Source organism: Botryllus schlosseri, chromosome 14, assembly GCF_051294905.1.
Source record: "Botryllus schlosseri isolate E-star chromosome 14, Bs_hap1, whole genome shotgun sequence".
NCBI classification, from domain to species: domain Eukaryota; kingdom Metazoa; phylum Chordata; class Ascidiacea; order Stolidobranchia; family Styelidae; genus Botryllus; species Botryllus schlosseri.
The window spans coordinates 184,771-199,885 of NC_137249.1; the positions used below are offsets into that span (position 1 = coordinate 184,771).

The 15,115-nt window shown below is 39.4% G+C and overlaps 2 protein-coding genes across 3 annotated transcripts; one reads left to right on the forward strand and one right to left on the reverse strand.

The window, feature by feature from the left end:
• The first annotated feature begins 281 nt into the window (after positions 1 to 281).
• Positions 282 to 3,539, forward strand: LOC145455189 (cardiolipin synthase (CMP-forming)-like). Of its 2 annotated transcripts, none has more exons than XM_080333148.1 (2): positions 282 to 364; positions 1,800 to 3,539. In XM_080333148.1, the coding sequence occupies exon 2, from the start codon at positions 1,840 to 1,842 to the stop codon at positions 2,821 to 2,823; it is 984 nt and encodes a 327-aa protein (XP_080189274.1). In that variant the 5' UTR covers positions 282 to 364; positions 1,800 to 1,839; the 3' UTR covers positions 2,824 to 3,539. The 2 variants fall into 2 exon arrangements, with proteins under 2 accessions (XP_080189274.1, XP_080189275.1); XM_080333149.1 differs by lacking the exon at positions 282 to 364 and adding an exon at positions 376 to 396.
• Positions 3,540 to 3,776: 237 nt separating this feature from the next.
• On the reverse strand, positions 3,777 to 11,185 carry LOC145455188 (torsin-1A-interacting protein 1-like). The gene is made up of 7 exons (XM_080333146.1): positions 10,907 to 11,185; positions 9,956 to 10,143; positions 9,751 to 9,900; positions 7,995 to 8,193; positions 7,780 to 7,936; positions 7,050 to 7,259; positions 3,777 to 4,913 (listed from the first exon to the last, which is right to left on the reverse strand). Exons 1-7 carry the CDS (start codon positions 11,065 to 11,067, stop codon positions 4,704 to 4,706), a joined length of 1,275 nt encoding a protein of 424 aa, XP_080189272.1. The 5' UTR covers positions 11,068 to 11,185; the 3' UTR covers positions 3,777 to 4,703.
• Between the last annotated feature and the right edge of the window lie 3,930 nt (positions 11,186 to 15,115).

Sequence of the window (15,115 nt, forward strand, 5' to 3'; positions counted from 1 at the left end):
TAACATCCCACCTCCCCCAACCCTAATATCCCACCTCCCCTAACCCTAATATTCCACCTCCCCTAACCCAAATATCCCACCTCCCCTAACCCTAATCATAACCCTAACCTAACCCTAACCCTCCTAACCCTAACATCCCCCTCTCCCCCAACCCTAATATCTCCCCTCTCCTCAACCCTAATATCCGTCTATCCCACCCCAACGCGAAAAACAATTCATTTTGACGTCTATAAAATTTCACATGTTCATGGGAATCATTTATTGGTTTCATGGTGATCACTTCTAGATGTGTGGGGAATAACGAAGAAGTGCCGAAAAATTAAACGATGGTAGCAAATGATCAATGAAGCAATGTCTGGGCGAGGTAGGGCAACAGTGTTAGTGTAACGACAAGAGGTGATCAAGTAGGGCTTTTTTGAATCTATTATAAGGCAATTCACGGATGTGTGGTGGTAATGCATCCTTGAACCATTTGCAGTTATTGTTGGTTGTTGCGGATTTTTAGAGTCGTTAGTAGTCGGGGAGAGGAGGCCAAGATGAGACACTTTTCTGGCATTTCAACGCGACCTAACGAGTAATGCCTTCTGAGGATTACTTTTGATGCCAATGGAAAGCCTGTGATCTGCACTATTTATGACTATGTCCTGAGTTATATTAAACAACATACTTATGAATTTCTTGGCCCTCAAAAATCCTTGCTCAAATGTCTCAACATACCGGCTTGACCACCAGGTGAGGGTGAGATGAGACACCAAGCAATTCTTGCTCATTACATCACCAATTCATCCCAAATGATGAATCAACTAGCAAAATCATGAATAAAATATAATAATCATGAAATAATTCTCTTTTAAAAAGAATTTGTACATTATATTGGAATTTAAATGACACCGAAAGCCAATTATCCATGGGATCCAGCAATAATAGGAAGTTTGTTATTATTTTGTCTTGTAATGTCACATCTGGCCAACTGCTAGATAAATGATCCATTATGTGTGCATTGAACAGTAAATTTTGAATATTGTGAGACTTTTAAATGGAAAAACACTCCAATACCCATGTCTCATCTTGCCCCCACACCTTAATTATTGTATATAGCCACTAGCCAGTCTTCAGGATTACCGGTCCACGACCTAACTCCGACATCACCCTCCACCACATGCCACCTCATTTTGTCGCTTGCGTATTATATTCTCTGCATTACTTTTCATTCAGTGTGCATGCCTCTTATTTACTTCGCCTAGGCTGAGGTGGCTGTCTGATCTTAAAGGCTACTCCAAGTAGTTTCGACACCTTCCTATCTTTTCATTGTTTCGCAGTCTTGAGATGTTTTGAAACGATGAAAATATTAATAAACCTGATTGATTGTATAAACTTCAATAAAAAATTTTCTGTATTACTTTTTAGAGGTAAGTGCATGATTACACTGCTAATATTGCACTCTACCAGGTTCAGTAATGTTGTTTTATGATATGAAATACTATGATAGTTATGCCCTTACAAACATACATTCACATAACTTACACAGACTATGAAAATATAGTTTTCGGCATTTTTCTGCCGAACGTCAAATCTGTTTGTCTTGTTAATATGGTAGGGCTATAAAATGAGATTATGGGAAGAGCATAGTTGAAGGAATCTGTCCATCAGAAATGTGTTCTATGAAAAAATTGCATGTCTCATCTTACCCGTTTCTCATCTTGGGCTCTACCCTACTTCTAATTCACTACATTTTGAAAATCCAGTAGTTTGTAAACGAGTCTATTGATGATATCCGATTTTGTTTTTTACCATTTCAGTGCACAAACAATTTTTCAGCATTCTTTCATCCAATGAACTATGCTTGGCTTTTTGTCCCAGCGAAAAATTCTCTTCTCTCTTGTTCGGAAAGAAGCAGGGGACTCTGCAGTTTCGCAATTCAAAATCCTGGGATATTTTCATTTTGGAACAAACTGGTTGCGGAATCAGAGAAGTGTTAGCTCAAGTTACATCTATGCATTTTCTGCATCAATCCAAGGGAGACATGAAAACATTCCAAAGACACAAACGTGTAAATGTTCCGACACTAAATTATTGAAAAAGAGACTATACAATGATATGCAAAAAAGATGGATCTACTGTGATGTGCCTAATTACAATGACAGTAAGAAAAAAATAGAAGATTGGGAAAATTTACTGGGAAATAACGAAAAGAAAAATAACATCAGCTCCATTCCTTCAAGGAAGGAAAATATCTTCACAGTTCCAAATCTCCTGTCATTCGGTCGGATTCTCGCGGCACCCTACATTGGATACTTGATTTTAAACGGGCAGTATCTATTCGCTTCATCGCTGCTTGTTGTGGCCGGAGTATCTGACATTCTGGACGGATACATTGCGCGAAGATGGCCTTCTCAAAAATCAGCATTCGGAACTGCGCTAGACCCACTCGGCGATAAAATTTTAGTTTCCGTTTTAACAGTCACTCTGACAAAAGCTGGCATGCTCCCACTGTCTCTTGCTGCTCTCATTATTGGTCGTGACGCAGCATTAATTATTTCTGTGTTCTATCTGAGATATCGGACGTGCCCACCTCCATTGACTTTAAAGAGATTTTTCGACCCAACACTGGTTAACACCAAACTCAATCCCACTACAATCAGTAAATGGAACACCGTGCTACAAATTGCAGCTCTTTGGGCGTCTCTGACTGCGCCAATATTTGAAGTTACTAACAGCCCAGTTTTGCAAACACTGTATGTTGTGACTGGTATTACCACAGTCTGGTCAGGCGCTAGTTACATATTCGATAAATCGACAGTACAGATTTTGAAAGACCACTAGTTGATTGTTCTCATGCATTAGGTGACTCATAAATCAAGTATTAGGTTTCAAGTCGAGTATTTGAGTATAACAAACCGTGATGTCATAACACTATGAATGATATAGAAAGCTCAAATATGTACCTTGTCGGTGACCAAAACGAATATGTTTCCAGCTCTGCATCACATTAAAGGCGATTTTGTATTTTTCGACCATGCCTACTTCATTTCACTTTGTGACAATGTTGTGTGTTGATCACAACTTCACAGATATGTAATTTCCAGTAACATGCGTAACTTGTATTACGGTACATGTTTCGTACGTTGATGATAAATTTAGTAGTGGCAAGGAGGTACAATTTCAGTAAGCCTACTTGAAAAAAATCATGTCCCACTCATTCACTCAATCCTCATTCATTATGTCCAGCCCCAACTCATACTTTTCTATATTGAGCTCATTTTAGATTCTAGAAATACAAACGACATATGTTCCAATAGTTTGATCTGATCACATGGCCGTATATCGTCATCTATTCTGTGTGAGCTATGGTTTGTCTGGGATGCAGTATCTAATTATGTAGGCTGGCTGTGGTATTGCCATTTGTGAATTGCCAAAGTATTTTGTTACATATTCATAATTCAATTCTGTAAAGACTTGATCCACATATTCATAATTCAATTCTGTAAAGACTTGATCCTCTGTTTCTAATCCGCAATAAAACCATGAAATGCTTCAAATGCCCCAGCCTTATGACAGTCGCAGTAGTTTGGCGTCAATATTGGACTCTACAGTCGGACTTGGAATAGGTAATTCTAGTTGTCTGATTGTAGCAAAACTCCGGTCTTGAAATGTTTTTATTCTCTCATTTTGATTGGACTGAAATGCCTCGTTTTCCTGAAAATACTGCAGAACTGTATATTATATATAGTGTGAAATGATCCAAGCTTGATGTACAGATAAGAGAACGAAGTAACTTGATATGAAGTGAACATCATTGTATTTCTTCCGGAATGTAATTCACAGGTTTTTACGAATTCAGTAATTCTAATCTAAGTTCGAATCAAACTAGCTATAGTTCTAACTGCAATATAATTTGAACATTGTCTACAATACAATGCTTGGCAGTGGGATGATACTTTGCTGTGACTGGCAACACTTTACCAATCGAATATACTCCCAATAGGACTTCCAAATTGTTTCATATACCGCTTGAATAGGATAACACGCAATGCTTGAGTTGACAAGGGTGGCAGTACTTCAGCCATGTCTATAGCATGAAATGACAGCACCAACTTGGAATAATTGAAGGGTATTTGGCAAAACAGCTTTCTCTAGAGATAGATATTCAATCCCGAAATGGTGCAAATTTCGCTTTTAAACGCACTTATTTGTTTACTACTGAAATGAGCGTTTTTTTTATTATGGGCTCGGCTTGAGCTGTTGCTTAAAAACGTAGAGAGACATTGCTAATCCGTCGTTCAGAATATTCTCAGAGGATAATATTCCATCACATTCAGATCCTCTGCAACAGGGGTTCCCAACCTTTTCTAAACCGTGTGCCCCCTAAGAAATCAAGTTTTTGTATAATTTTTGTTTTATTGGTCATTTTCATGTTTTATCAGATTGTTTAAAAGTTTATCATGGCCAAGATATGGTCGAAATAAAATGAAAACATCACGAAAACTTAATTCTCTCAAAAATGTGCAGACATTAGCTTCTCTGATTCCACAGGGATGATAATATAGCGGAATAGATTTAGAGATGATAATTTTCAAATGATATTCATTTTCAAATTCCTCCATGGCGTACCAAAAAAGGGTCATGGCCTACAGGTTGGGAACCCCTGCTCTGACATCTGCAGCATAGTTCTTTAGAAAGCAACCGATTTGTATGTAAGGTGCCTATCCCTGATCCCGGACCCAGGCGACCAGAGGGGTGATTCGTGTTAGCAACCCCCCAATCATATCCACAGTCATTTTGCCCGTATTGTCTCGGGTCATTAAAGAATGTTGAATGTAATCTTCTACGGCGCGGCTCCAGAATTTCGGTTTAGGGCCCCCGTCGGCCAACAGTTCAGCTTGATTGTCACCCAGCCACTCCCAAGTTCTTATCTGAGAGAGAGAATCTTTGTTTGTCAACATTGCAAACCAATAACACACACAACACAAGCTGTTAGTTGTTACCCCCATAACTTTGGATTAACTAGTAAAAAAATACAAATGCAAGAAAAACATCACACAGCACAGGCTTCAAGTGACTAGAGTCGTAGTTTTACGTTGACTCAAGTCGTTTACTCAACTTGACTGACTTGTACTTGAGCCATTGCTCTCATATGATTTAAGACATTCTATAGGACTTGATTCGAGTCTCGTCTATACTTGCACCCATACTTGAAAAATAGGCCCAGAAACTGTCCTTCATCTATTTGAATAAAGAGTGAGAAACGCGAGTATATTACGAATGCAATGCCTTTGATATATCACTTAAGACTTTCAAAAAGTGAGTTGAACCTGACATGCACTGAACAATGAACAGTGACACCATGACTCAGACTTGACTCGGTAGTGAATTGAAAATGATTTGAGCTTAAAGCGCGTCAAGTATGATTGCCTTATGACTCGGAACCCTGGCACAGCATTGTGTAATTAGGGAGAGGAGGCCAACATGAGACACTTTTCTGGTAATTCAACGCCACTCGAAGAGTAATGCCTTCTGAGGATTAATTTTGGTAGGCCTACCAATGGAAAGCCTGTGATCTGTACTATTTATGACTATGTCTTCAGCTATATTGAACAACATACTGATGGATTACTTGGCCCTCAAAAATCCTTGCTCAAATGTATCAACTTACCCCCAGGTGAGGGTAAGATAAGACACACTGTGTTCAAGATACACCAAGCAATTCTTGCTCATTACACCACGAATTCATCCCAAATGATGAATCAACTAGTAACATCGTGAATAAAATATAATAATCATGAAATAATTCACTTTTAAAAAGAATTTGTACATCATATTGGAATTTAAATGACATCGAAAACCAATAATCCAAGGGATCCAGCAAGAATAGGAAGTTTGTTATTATATTGTTTGGGCATTTTTCTCCTCAACCTCAAATCTGTTTGCCTTGTTAATATGGTAGGACTATAGAATGACATTATGGGAACCGCATAGTTGAAGGAATCTGTCCATCAGAAAATTTTTCTATGAAAAAATTGCATGTCTCATCTTGCCCCCTGTCTCATCTTGGCCTCCTCTCCCCCTACTAGGGCGATTTTTTTTGACATGTTAAAATTTTGTCGAAATTGTAGCGTTAGGTAAAAAATGTCAAAATTGTTTACAAAGCCAAAATTTTTTTGCAACCTACATTTCATTTGTATCGTAGATTCTGCACTGTCGGTGAACTTATCACTTTACAGCTTGTAGCCTTCTTTATAGGCCTACCGTTGTAGACGGCCCATTGTCTGCTCATTGTGAATCATAAACATTCAAATGAAACACATAGGTGTTATGCTCAACGTACCGCAATATCCTAACTGAAGGAAGAATGCGTGGACATTGCATGGTTCTTATATCAAGATGCGCATGATGAAAAATTGTGATGTAGACACCATTGTCAGAATGACAAGCAGTGTACGCGCAACTTCAGTGTTATCAGCCAACAACTGCTGCTGTTGAATGTTCTTTCTCCATTCTTGGCAAGCTACTTGGTAAGGACAGACACTTTCTACCCGAGAATGTAGGAAAGTATCTTTCGTTGTACTAACACAATTTCTAATTATTTCTAACATAATACGTGATGCAACTACATGTAAAAGTTTGTCAGTTTTTGAGTCAAAGTTTTTTCAGGCGAAACTAGTCTACTTCGTAACGACAGACAATTACAACCAGAAATGAATATAAGTAGTATAATTCTAACATTATGTTGAAAAACACCTAATTTGCATACGTTAGGTCAAAATTTGGCCAGAATTAAGTTAAGTTTAGGGTCAGAAAATGTCAAAATTTTGATTTTTTAGGTCAAAATCTTCCGTTTTTAGGTTAAAAAAATGGCCCTTGTAATTACAGATTAAATTAATGAAATCAGATCATTGCGAATACAATTTAGAGGTAGCTTGACAGCAGATAATAAAAAAATTGGTATTGTTACGTACAAGAAGTTGTTTTGAAAAGTGAGTATTTCTAGTTCTAGTTGAGTTTTGAAAATCCAGTAGTTTGCAAAAGCCTGATATCAAACAATTTCTCACCTCTGTAGTAAATAGGATGATGACGTCCTTATACGGAGCTGCGTCATTCTCACAGAACTGATAGAAAACGGTGGTGGCGGATGGCGGCAGCTTTTCAAAATTTGACACAATGGCAGCGCAAGCTCCGCCAGAGAACGCGGCATGAATATCGGTGTCAATTTTCTTTTTAGCATCGCCCGGATTAAGAGAGGAAAGGTTCTCACCCTGGACCTGAAAACGGAGGATTGAAAACAATTACTCGTTGACTTGAAATTGATAATCCTGGTTGTCTAATAAAAGAGAAACGCCAGCAATGTAATTCTAATCATATTTGTGAAATGTTTCAACGACCGGATTTGAATTATGATTGAATTTCTACTCCTGAAAATGCTATGGAAGAACTGTACAGTGCGAAACCAGCCAAGCTTGATGTACAGACATTTGCCATTCTCAGAGAATGAACTTTGATTTTAGATAAAGGGAACTTGATTTTTGTTGTACTTATTTATAATTAGGAATTGCATTCAAGTTCCAAGTATTTGCAAATTCAGTCATACTCACTCTATTCTATTTTGGAAAAACTAACTATCACTCTAATGTTAATCTAACTTGAATAAGCTCAAGTTTTTCTGCTGTGTCTTGTATACCCAAGTCAAGTCATTGTTACGAAGTGACTTGAGTCAAGTCATCTGAAAAAGCCTAAGGCCACAGAAAAATGATACCGTGGATATCAACATCTGTTTCCACCAACCTGAACCGGTCGTGTGTCATTGCACTTCATTGAGTAGATCTTTGCGATTTGCTCTGCCAGATTCTCACGAGCCGCGGACGCTTCTTTGGAAGAACCGATCATGACGACCGCGGGTTGACGTGGATTCTTATCGAATATGTGCGGCTTCATGGCGGCACTGAATGAGCTTGATTGATAATATTACTTTTCAATGCGGATTCTTCACACAAACCTACTTAGCGACTCTCCAAAACCGCTCGTCCTGATTTTTCTGTAAATTTTTCAGCTGTTCCAGCTCTTGCATATATCTTTCCATGGTCGGTTCGCAAATGTGAACAGGCTTAGATCGATGATAGAAGTCATAGCAGACAATGGAAATAATGATGATAGCGATAGCAGCAGCCTTAGTTTGGAAGACCCGTCTTGAAGATGGATCTGTTAGTAGCAAGAAGTGTCAGCGTTATCTACAGTAATATTTTAGTCGCAGGTAGTAAAGTAGTCAGTGTCTCTACTCGGGTAGAATTAGAAGCACCGGTAATGCAGTGAATTTATAGTCAATTACAAGTAGCGCTATTCAAGACATGTCAAAACTGGTTCATCACAAAGTGTGCCGAAAGTAGAAAATGAAATGTTTGGAAAGTACGGGAGTAGTTTGAAAAAGTTGATTTATTCGAGTGGTGTAACTTCGTGACCAATGCAAAAAGGGCTACCGTAATGACACTACTAATAGGTAGGGCTGGGCAAAATCGAGTACCTGAGTGATTCGATTCTGAATCACGTAATATGCTTCGAGTCGAGTAATCCAGTATCACTCATTATGACGTCACAACATGATGTACTATGTCGAAGTCCAAATATGAACCTTTTATGCCACCACAAAGAACGTAATGCCTGTTATCCATCACATTAAAGATACTTTGGTATTTTTTCGACCATACCGATTTCATTGCACTTCATAACAATTTTGGTGGATGATAATGACTTCGGAAATGTGTTATTTCCAGTAACGTTCGTAGCTTTAAACTGTGCCTGGTGTGCTGTAACACGGCCAATCAAGGTTTCACGGCTTCCTCAGTGGAAAATAATATCAAAACTATAATTCTCGTCAGTAAATTGACTTTCAGTTGCGAGGAGCGTATAATTTCAGTACTCGAAAAAATCGTCTTTTACTACTCGACTCGAATCATTAAAATTACTACTCGATTCAGATTCGAGTACTCGAATCATTTTGCCCAGCCCTACTAATAGGTTTTATCAAAAATAGATTCAGCTTCTGCAATACATGAGCCATTCCACAGTTCTTGTGCCGATTTCACCCATTGAGTGATGCAATCTTATCCCGAAACTACTTGCTGCTTTTCAAATTCAAAGTGAAGAAAGTAGTTTTGACGAATAAAACATTCAAGTAGAAGTGGCAGTAGTCTAAAACAAAACCGCCCGAGTAGTACAAGTAGGAAAAATCGACTTCAGTTCTCGGAAAAACTAGTAGGCTACTTTCTTACTGGACACCTGATTGCAGCAAGAAAACTTCTGATTTCAAACATAAAAGTGATACAAATCTATACCAAAAAAGCCTATTCGAGTACTCTGAAAAATAGTTACTCCGATCTTAGCAAGAAACTCGATTCTTAGTTTATTTATTATAGTTGTGCTCACCGTAAATTCTATTTTATTCAAATCGGCAATAACTCCGCTTCCACTGGTTGGAATTGAACCAAATTTGGTGAGCATCGTTTCTATAGACAGCCTAACACTTTCATGGGGTGAACAGAAAATTTTCAAATTTTCATTATTTATTTTTATATAATAAATAGAAACTTACTTCTCCTGTAGCAAAGCGGTTACTGGCTGGAATTGAACCAAATTTTGTGTGTAGGCTTAAATCAGGTAACCTAACAGTTTTATAAAGTAGCCAGCACGATTTGAGATCATTGGCGATAAACAGAATCAGTGTTCAGATTATGAATAGAATCTCAGCAATTGTAATCGCACCTGGCAATGATTTCGTTTCAGAGATGTAGCTGGGTTTTGCAGCTGTTGCGTTTTCAGATTCCGTCAGATGTGAGTTATCTTCCGAAGTACTGTCTTCATGAATCGACCATTCACGTTGTGCGTTGTCTTCTGAAGTTGTTTCTTGTGGGCCTGCAGTAAGTTTGAAATCAAATCACATGCTTACCCATCGTTAATCAACACTAACATATGCAATCCTCGATCCAAGACCGCAACTTTTCAGCACCAGGGTTATCTTCGAAACGTGTTACATTTTCGTGGAAACTTTTCTGCGACTTTGCTTTGGTGCGACCGATTATTGCAACATGAGTCGCGTTTTCAAGGTCCTTGGTCCATTTGTTGGTAATCACAATCACATCTCTGGCAGCTGTTTGACTGTCAATAGCAAATGAACATCGGTTTGGAAGTCTATTGACAAATGCATTCCCGTTTCTGAACTGGTCGAAGTGGGTACGGCGTACGGTAAGATATTGAAGGCCCAACAAACAATAGATCCCAGAGAACAAGTTTATGCAATCGCTTCATTCAAGGATGTAAAATGTTTTGTTCAGATATTTGAGTTTCCGACTGTCGCATTACCAATATTGCATACAATTAAATGATAGGTGTTGCAAGTGTAATTATGGGTTGTTTATTTTCCTTGCATTGTCTGATTTGGTGGTCTACGTTGCACTTCGGTCAAACTCGTGATCTATTTACACAGACCACATTAGCCGTATTATCGATTGTAGAAGAATAATTGCTGATTGAAACATCGTCTAAATTGTGGTTGTTGCACGGTAACAATTTTAATACTATACCGGTAACGGCGGTAAGTATACTGACAAATCTGTGAAATTTTCCAAGCTATAAAAGTTTCAACTTCATAGCTTTCTCCAAGACAATTTTGGCTGATTGCTGGTCAGCAGGGTTATTCACGCCAATTGTAAGCCCATTCGTCACCTAAAAATTCCTGGAACCACTCAAGAACCGCCAAAGTTACCCAAAGGCCAAGGCTCATCTCATGATGAGATGACATACCGGAAATGGAAATATCCAAATATCAATTTGCATTTCGCAGTCATTGAAAAATTGGTGAAATTATGCGAGTCTACGTCGTTCTTTTAACGGTATGCAATTGAAGTGTTGAATTACTCACCAACTGTCCGAGCTATTCAAGGCATCGTGATTTTCGTTAAAACAGATTCGATTGTCTCCTTGAAGACGTTGTTTCAATTCATCGACAAGTTTGCAATAGCTCTCACTCAATTTGATGATGACGTCAACAGGCAACTCTGCTGATTCAGACCCTACCTCCATTGCCAGCCAACACGTTAAAACCAATAACGCATCACGAAGTTTTTCTCGACGCTGTTATTATTTTCATTGCTACTACAACTTGCAACTTCTTCTTCGATTCGACAAGTCACAATAAGCGGTGTTCCTAAATTGACGACGAGACTTGCGTAAACGACGAAGGTGACAAGAAGGACCAGTATTTTTACGGTTCGGTTAATCAGCAATTTTTATCAGTTAAATAACGCTAAAAAAATGTAATACCATGAAAAGTTAGGAATTTGTCGAAACGACATGGAGTAGTCTTCGGAATCAGACACCTACTGCGATGTAAAGAGGAGGCATGCACAATTGCACACTGAAAGTAGGGATATCTCTGACTGAAAGTAAAAGAAGATAGGATAGAAAAAGCAAGCGACAAAAATGGAGTAACCTGTCTCGGAAGGCGAGAGGTCAGGGGGTGGTCCAGTAATCTTGAGGGTGGTGAAAAGCTGGCAAACATCTCTCCGATAATCACGCTTCTGCGAAAAATGATCGAGATCATCTTAAAATGGTACATTGAACGCTCTTGTATTTGAGTATATTAGAGGTTGAACGGAATAGCAAAGTCGCGTTTCTTTTAAAGGGCACCGAACAATCGCAATCAGGTTGGTTGTCTTTAAGTATAGAGAGCGTGACGAAAGGAGTTGCGTATCTATCCGTAGGTTAGTAATCTATACTTTAACAGGACTTCGCGTTGCAGAAACTTCAACCACGTTAGGGTTACATGCGTCGTCTTTTAAGAGGATTTGTCCTCTTTTTTGAATTTTTGGAAAGTGTCCTCTTTTTTGAGATTTTGTCCTCTTTTTTGAGAATTTTGGTCATATATATAGCAACTGAGATGCCGTAAATTAGCAACAAAGTGACGCTCTGGCTGCTATTTCGGGAGTTAAGCCGTAAGTTGACCATTTTTTAGCCAACCAACCACCAAGTGGGTAAAATTTACCATTTTTTGAGAATTCTCTACCGGTTTTGAAAGTCTGAAAATTTTGAAAAAGTGTCCTCTTTTTAGATTTCCAAAATATATTAACCCTAACGTATAAATACCTAGTTATTAAAGGAAGTCACGTTTCATGCGATAGGGGGGCGATGGCGGGTTGAAACGGTTATATTGGCGTCCATGACCGTAACTGCCACACCCAAACCCCCAATTGGGATGGGGGCCCGAGCTCGAAGGAGGCCCACAATTTTTTCGTGAATTAACATTATCTATTTTGGAAATTTAGGCAACTTTTTCAACAAATTTTCGAGCTACGCGCCATTTCGTGGTCGCATATTTCTTGCTTATTGGATACCCTTCCTCCAAGAAATAATACGCATGAGTTATAGAAATGGGCATCTCGGCGTCAGCCATAACCACCATGACGCACCAAGACATAGGGTAGAGTGGGGTAAAACGCCTAGGCGAGGTAAGACGCCCACCATCAATATCACAGAACAAAGCGAGCATTGAATGCGTCACAGTATCGCAAATATCGCCCAATGGTCAGACGAGACTGTCACTTTGATTTCCACACCAGGCTGAAGATTTGTAATGTTTTAAGAGATTTTTTGACTTTTACACATATTCTTACCAAAAGATAGCCTTTTTCAATCAAGTGAAATGTCATATTTAACGGATGCTACAGAAACTTTTCCGGTTCTATTTATGCTTTCACTACGCGTAGTTGGATTTAAGCCACAGTCCGAAGGTGAATTTAAAGAATAACCACCTGGTAACTGATCCACAAACAATGGCAACCTTGAGGCTAAAATGCCTACCCCAACCGTGGGGTAAAACGCCCCACCCCTTTAGTCCAGTAAATGTGGACTGAGTAGTCGTTTATGGGTTCATCAAGGATGCTTTCTCGGAGAACACCATTCCTATCGAAATTGCTATTCAGCTGTGGAATATAGACTATCCCTCCGACGAAATATGATATCTCAAGAACTTCCAACTTGTTTTTTGATTTTCGTAATCAGTTGGCATTTCTGGATGAAATTTGTTTTCAAAAGAACCGGTACGCCATGATGAGGCGCAGAAGCATGTATATGGATTATATATTTATCGGTTACTGAGTGGCATGCTATATTTAGTAGGGTATAACGGAGAAAAAGCCTGTGGAGGCGTTTTGCCCCACCCATTTAACCAAACGTCAAATTGGTGGACATAGATGAATGATAATTTTACATATGATAATTGATACTTGGACTTTTCATACGATCGTGGCAGAGTGGGGACGATATCTCGCGCGCAAATTCCGAAATTCAACCCATTTCGATAAGTTTGGTGGATATTATGACGTTTCCCGCTTAGGGTAGGCGCGCTGCCCCACTCTACCCTATGTAGTTTCAGGCAATGTAACATGCGACTCCGTAAAATGTGTGCCAAAACGAGAAAACCTTGGCGGAAAAGGACTGCCTTTATGCTGACCGACTTCGATATATATACGATATACATATAAATTTATTGTCCATGGCTGGCGCCAAATGCTCCGTAATGGCAATCGGAACCTCACAAAAAAATGTCATCTCGCAGAGAAAAAATTATTGTCAGTGCAGAAATTCCAATTTGAAATCGTGTGCGTCGTTTAGTTTAGTACGTATGGGCGATTTGAATATCTTTTGACATAGCAGGCAGGCCACGAAATGTCATTACGTAACGAACTCATTATACCCACGGGTCCGCCCGAATATGTTCCGTTCAATTATTATTTATGGGCCCTACATTTTCCAAGACACCTCACTCAGTTTTACTGGTAAATCTGAATACATGAGCAGAGAGAGGATAAAAAATTGACAGCAATATATATGCAATTCCGGATTATACTGACCGACTCAATCATGAATGATAGAAATTTTTCGCGCATCGCGCGAATTGAGCCGTTTAACAATTTGTGCTGAGAAGTAGCGGTAAAGAGGTATCGGGGGGTTTGGTCTGAGGGGTGCAGAAGTTTGCTTTATCGCCCTATGGGGATGGGGGACAAGACCAACGTATTAGGGGGGGGCTGACGAAGTGCTGTTACGGTCCTTTTGGAATCAAGTCGGAGAAATAACCTTTTTTGTTAGTCAACTCACCAAAATATAGCTGGAAAAGTGTAATTTCGAGTTCGAGCCGTAAAGTTGACCTTTTTCATAGTCATCTCGCCGGTGATTTAAGTCTGTATGCCCATTTTTCGGTTCCGAATATTTGGGGGGCGATGATCGGTGTGGAGTTTGAAAAGGGGGCGATGAGTCGAAAAAGGTTGGAAACCACTGGCCTAGGCGAAGTAAAGAAGAGGTATGCACCAGGGCTTACGATATTAACGAATATCGTAGGCCCCGCATGCACACTAAATGAAAAGTAATGCATATAGAATATAATACGGAAGCGACAAAATGAGGTGGCATGTGGCGGAGGGCGAGGTCGATGTTAGGTCGTGGTCCGTTAATCCTGAAGACTGGCTAGTATTCATCAAAAGCCACGTTTGGTCAAAAATTTCCAAAAACATCCGAATCAAAGTTACAAATATCAGAAAATATCAGAAACAAAATCTGCAATAGCATCCGAATCCGATCCGACTGTCTCAAAATTTGTGCGATATCCGGTCCGAATCATATCCAAATCCGTTCGATGCTCGTCACTAATATCCGTGGAACGAGGAAACGTGGACTATTACAATAAATATGTAATCGGGGCCTACAATATTCAGTATTAATTTACCAAAAGCAACCTTGGGCGAAAATAACCGCCGCATATCTTAACCGAAACCATCAATATTGCCAATTATCTATTTAGGCGCGGAATAGGACTTCAGAGCGATTGTTTGTTTGTTTGTTTTGGGGTATTCATGGTGCTTGTCGACTACTATGGTCATTTACACCAGGCCGATATTCTTCTTATTTTCCGTAACTGCCGACTTATAGCACGGCCCACCTCTAGGCTTTTGTAAGACACCGCTGACGCGGATGACGTGGTGGAGGAGGAGCCTAGGTAAACCCACACCCATTGGTGTTGCAGCCGCGGTTTATACCACTGCGCTATCTCGCCCCTTCTGCGCTTGGTATCTGAAGT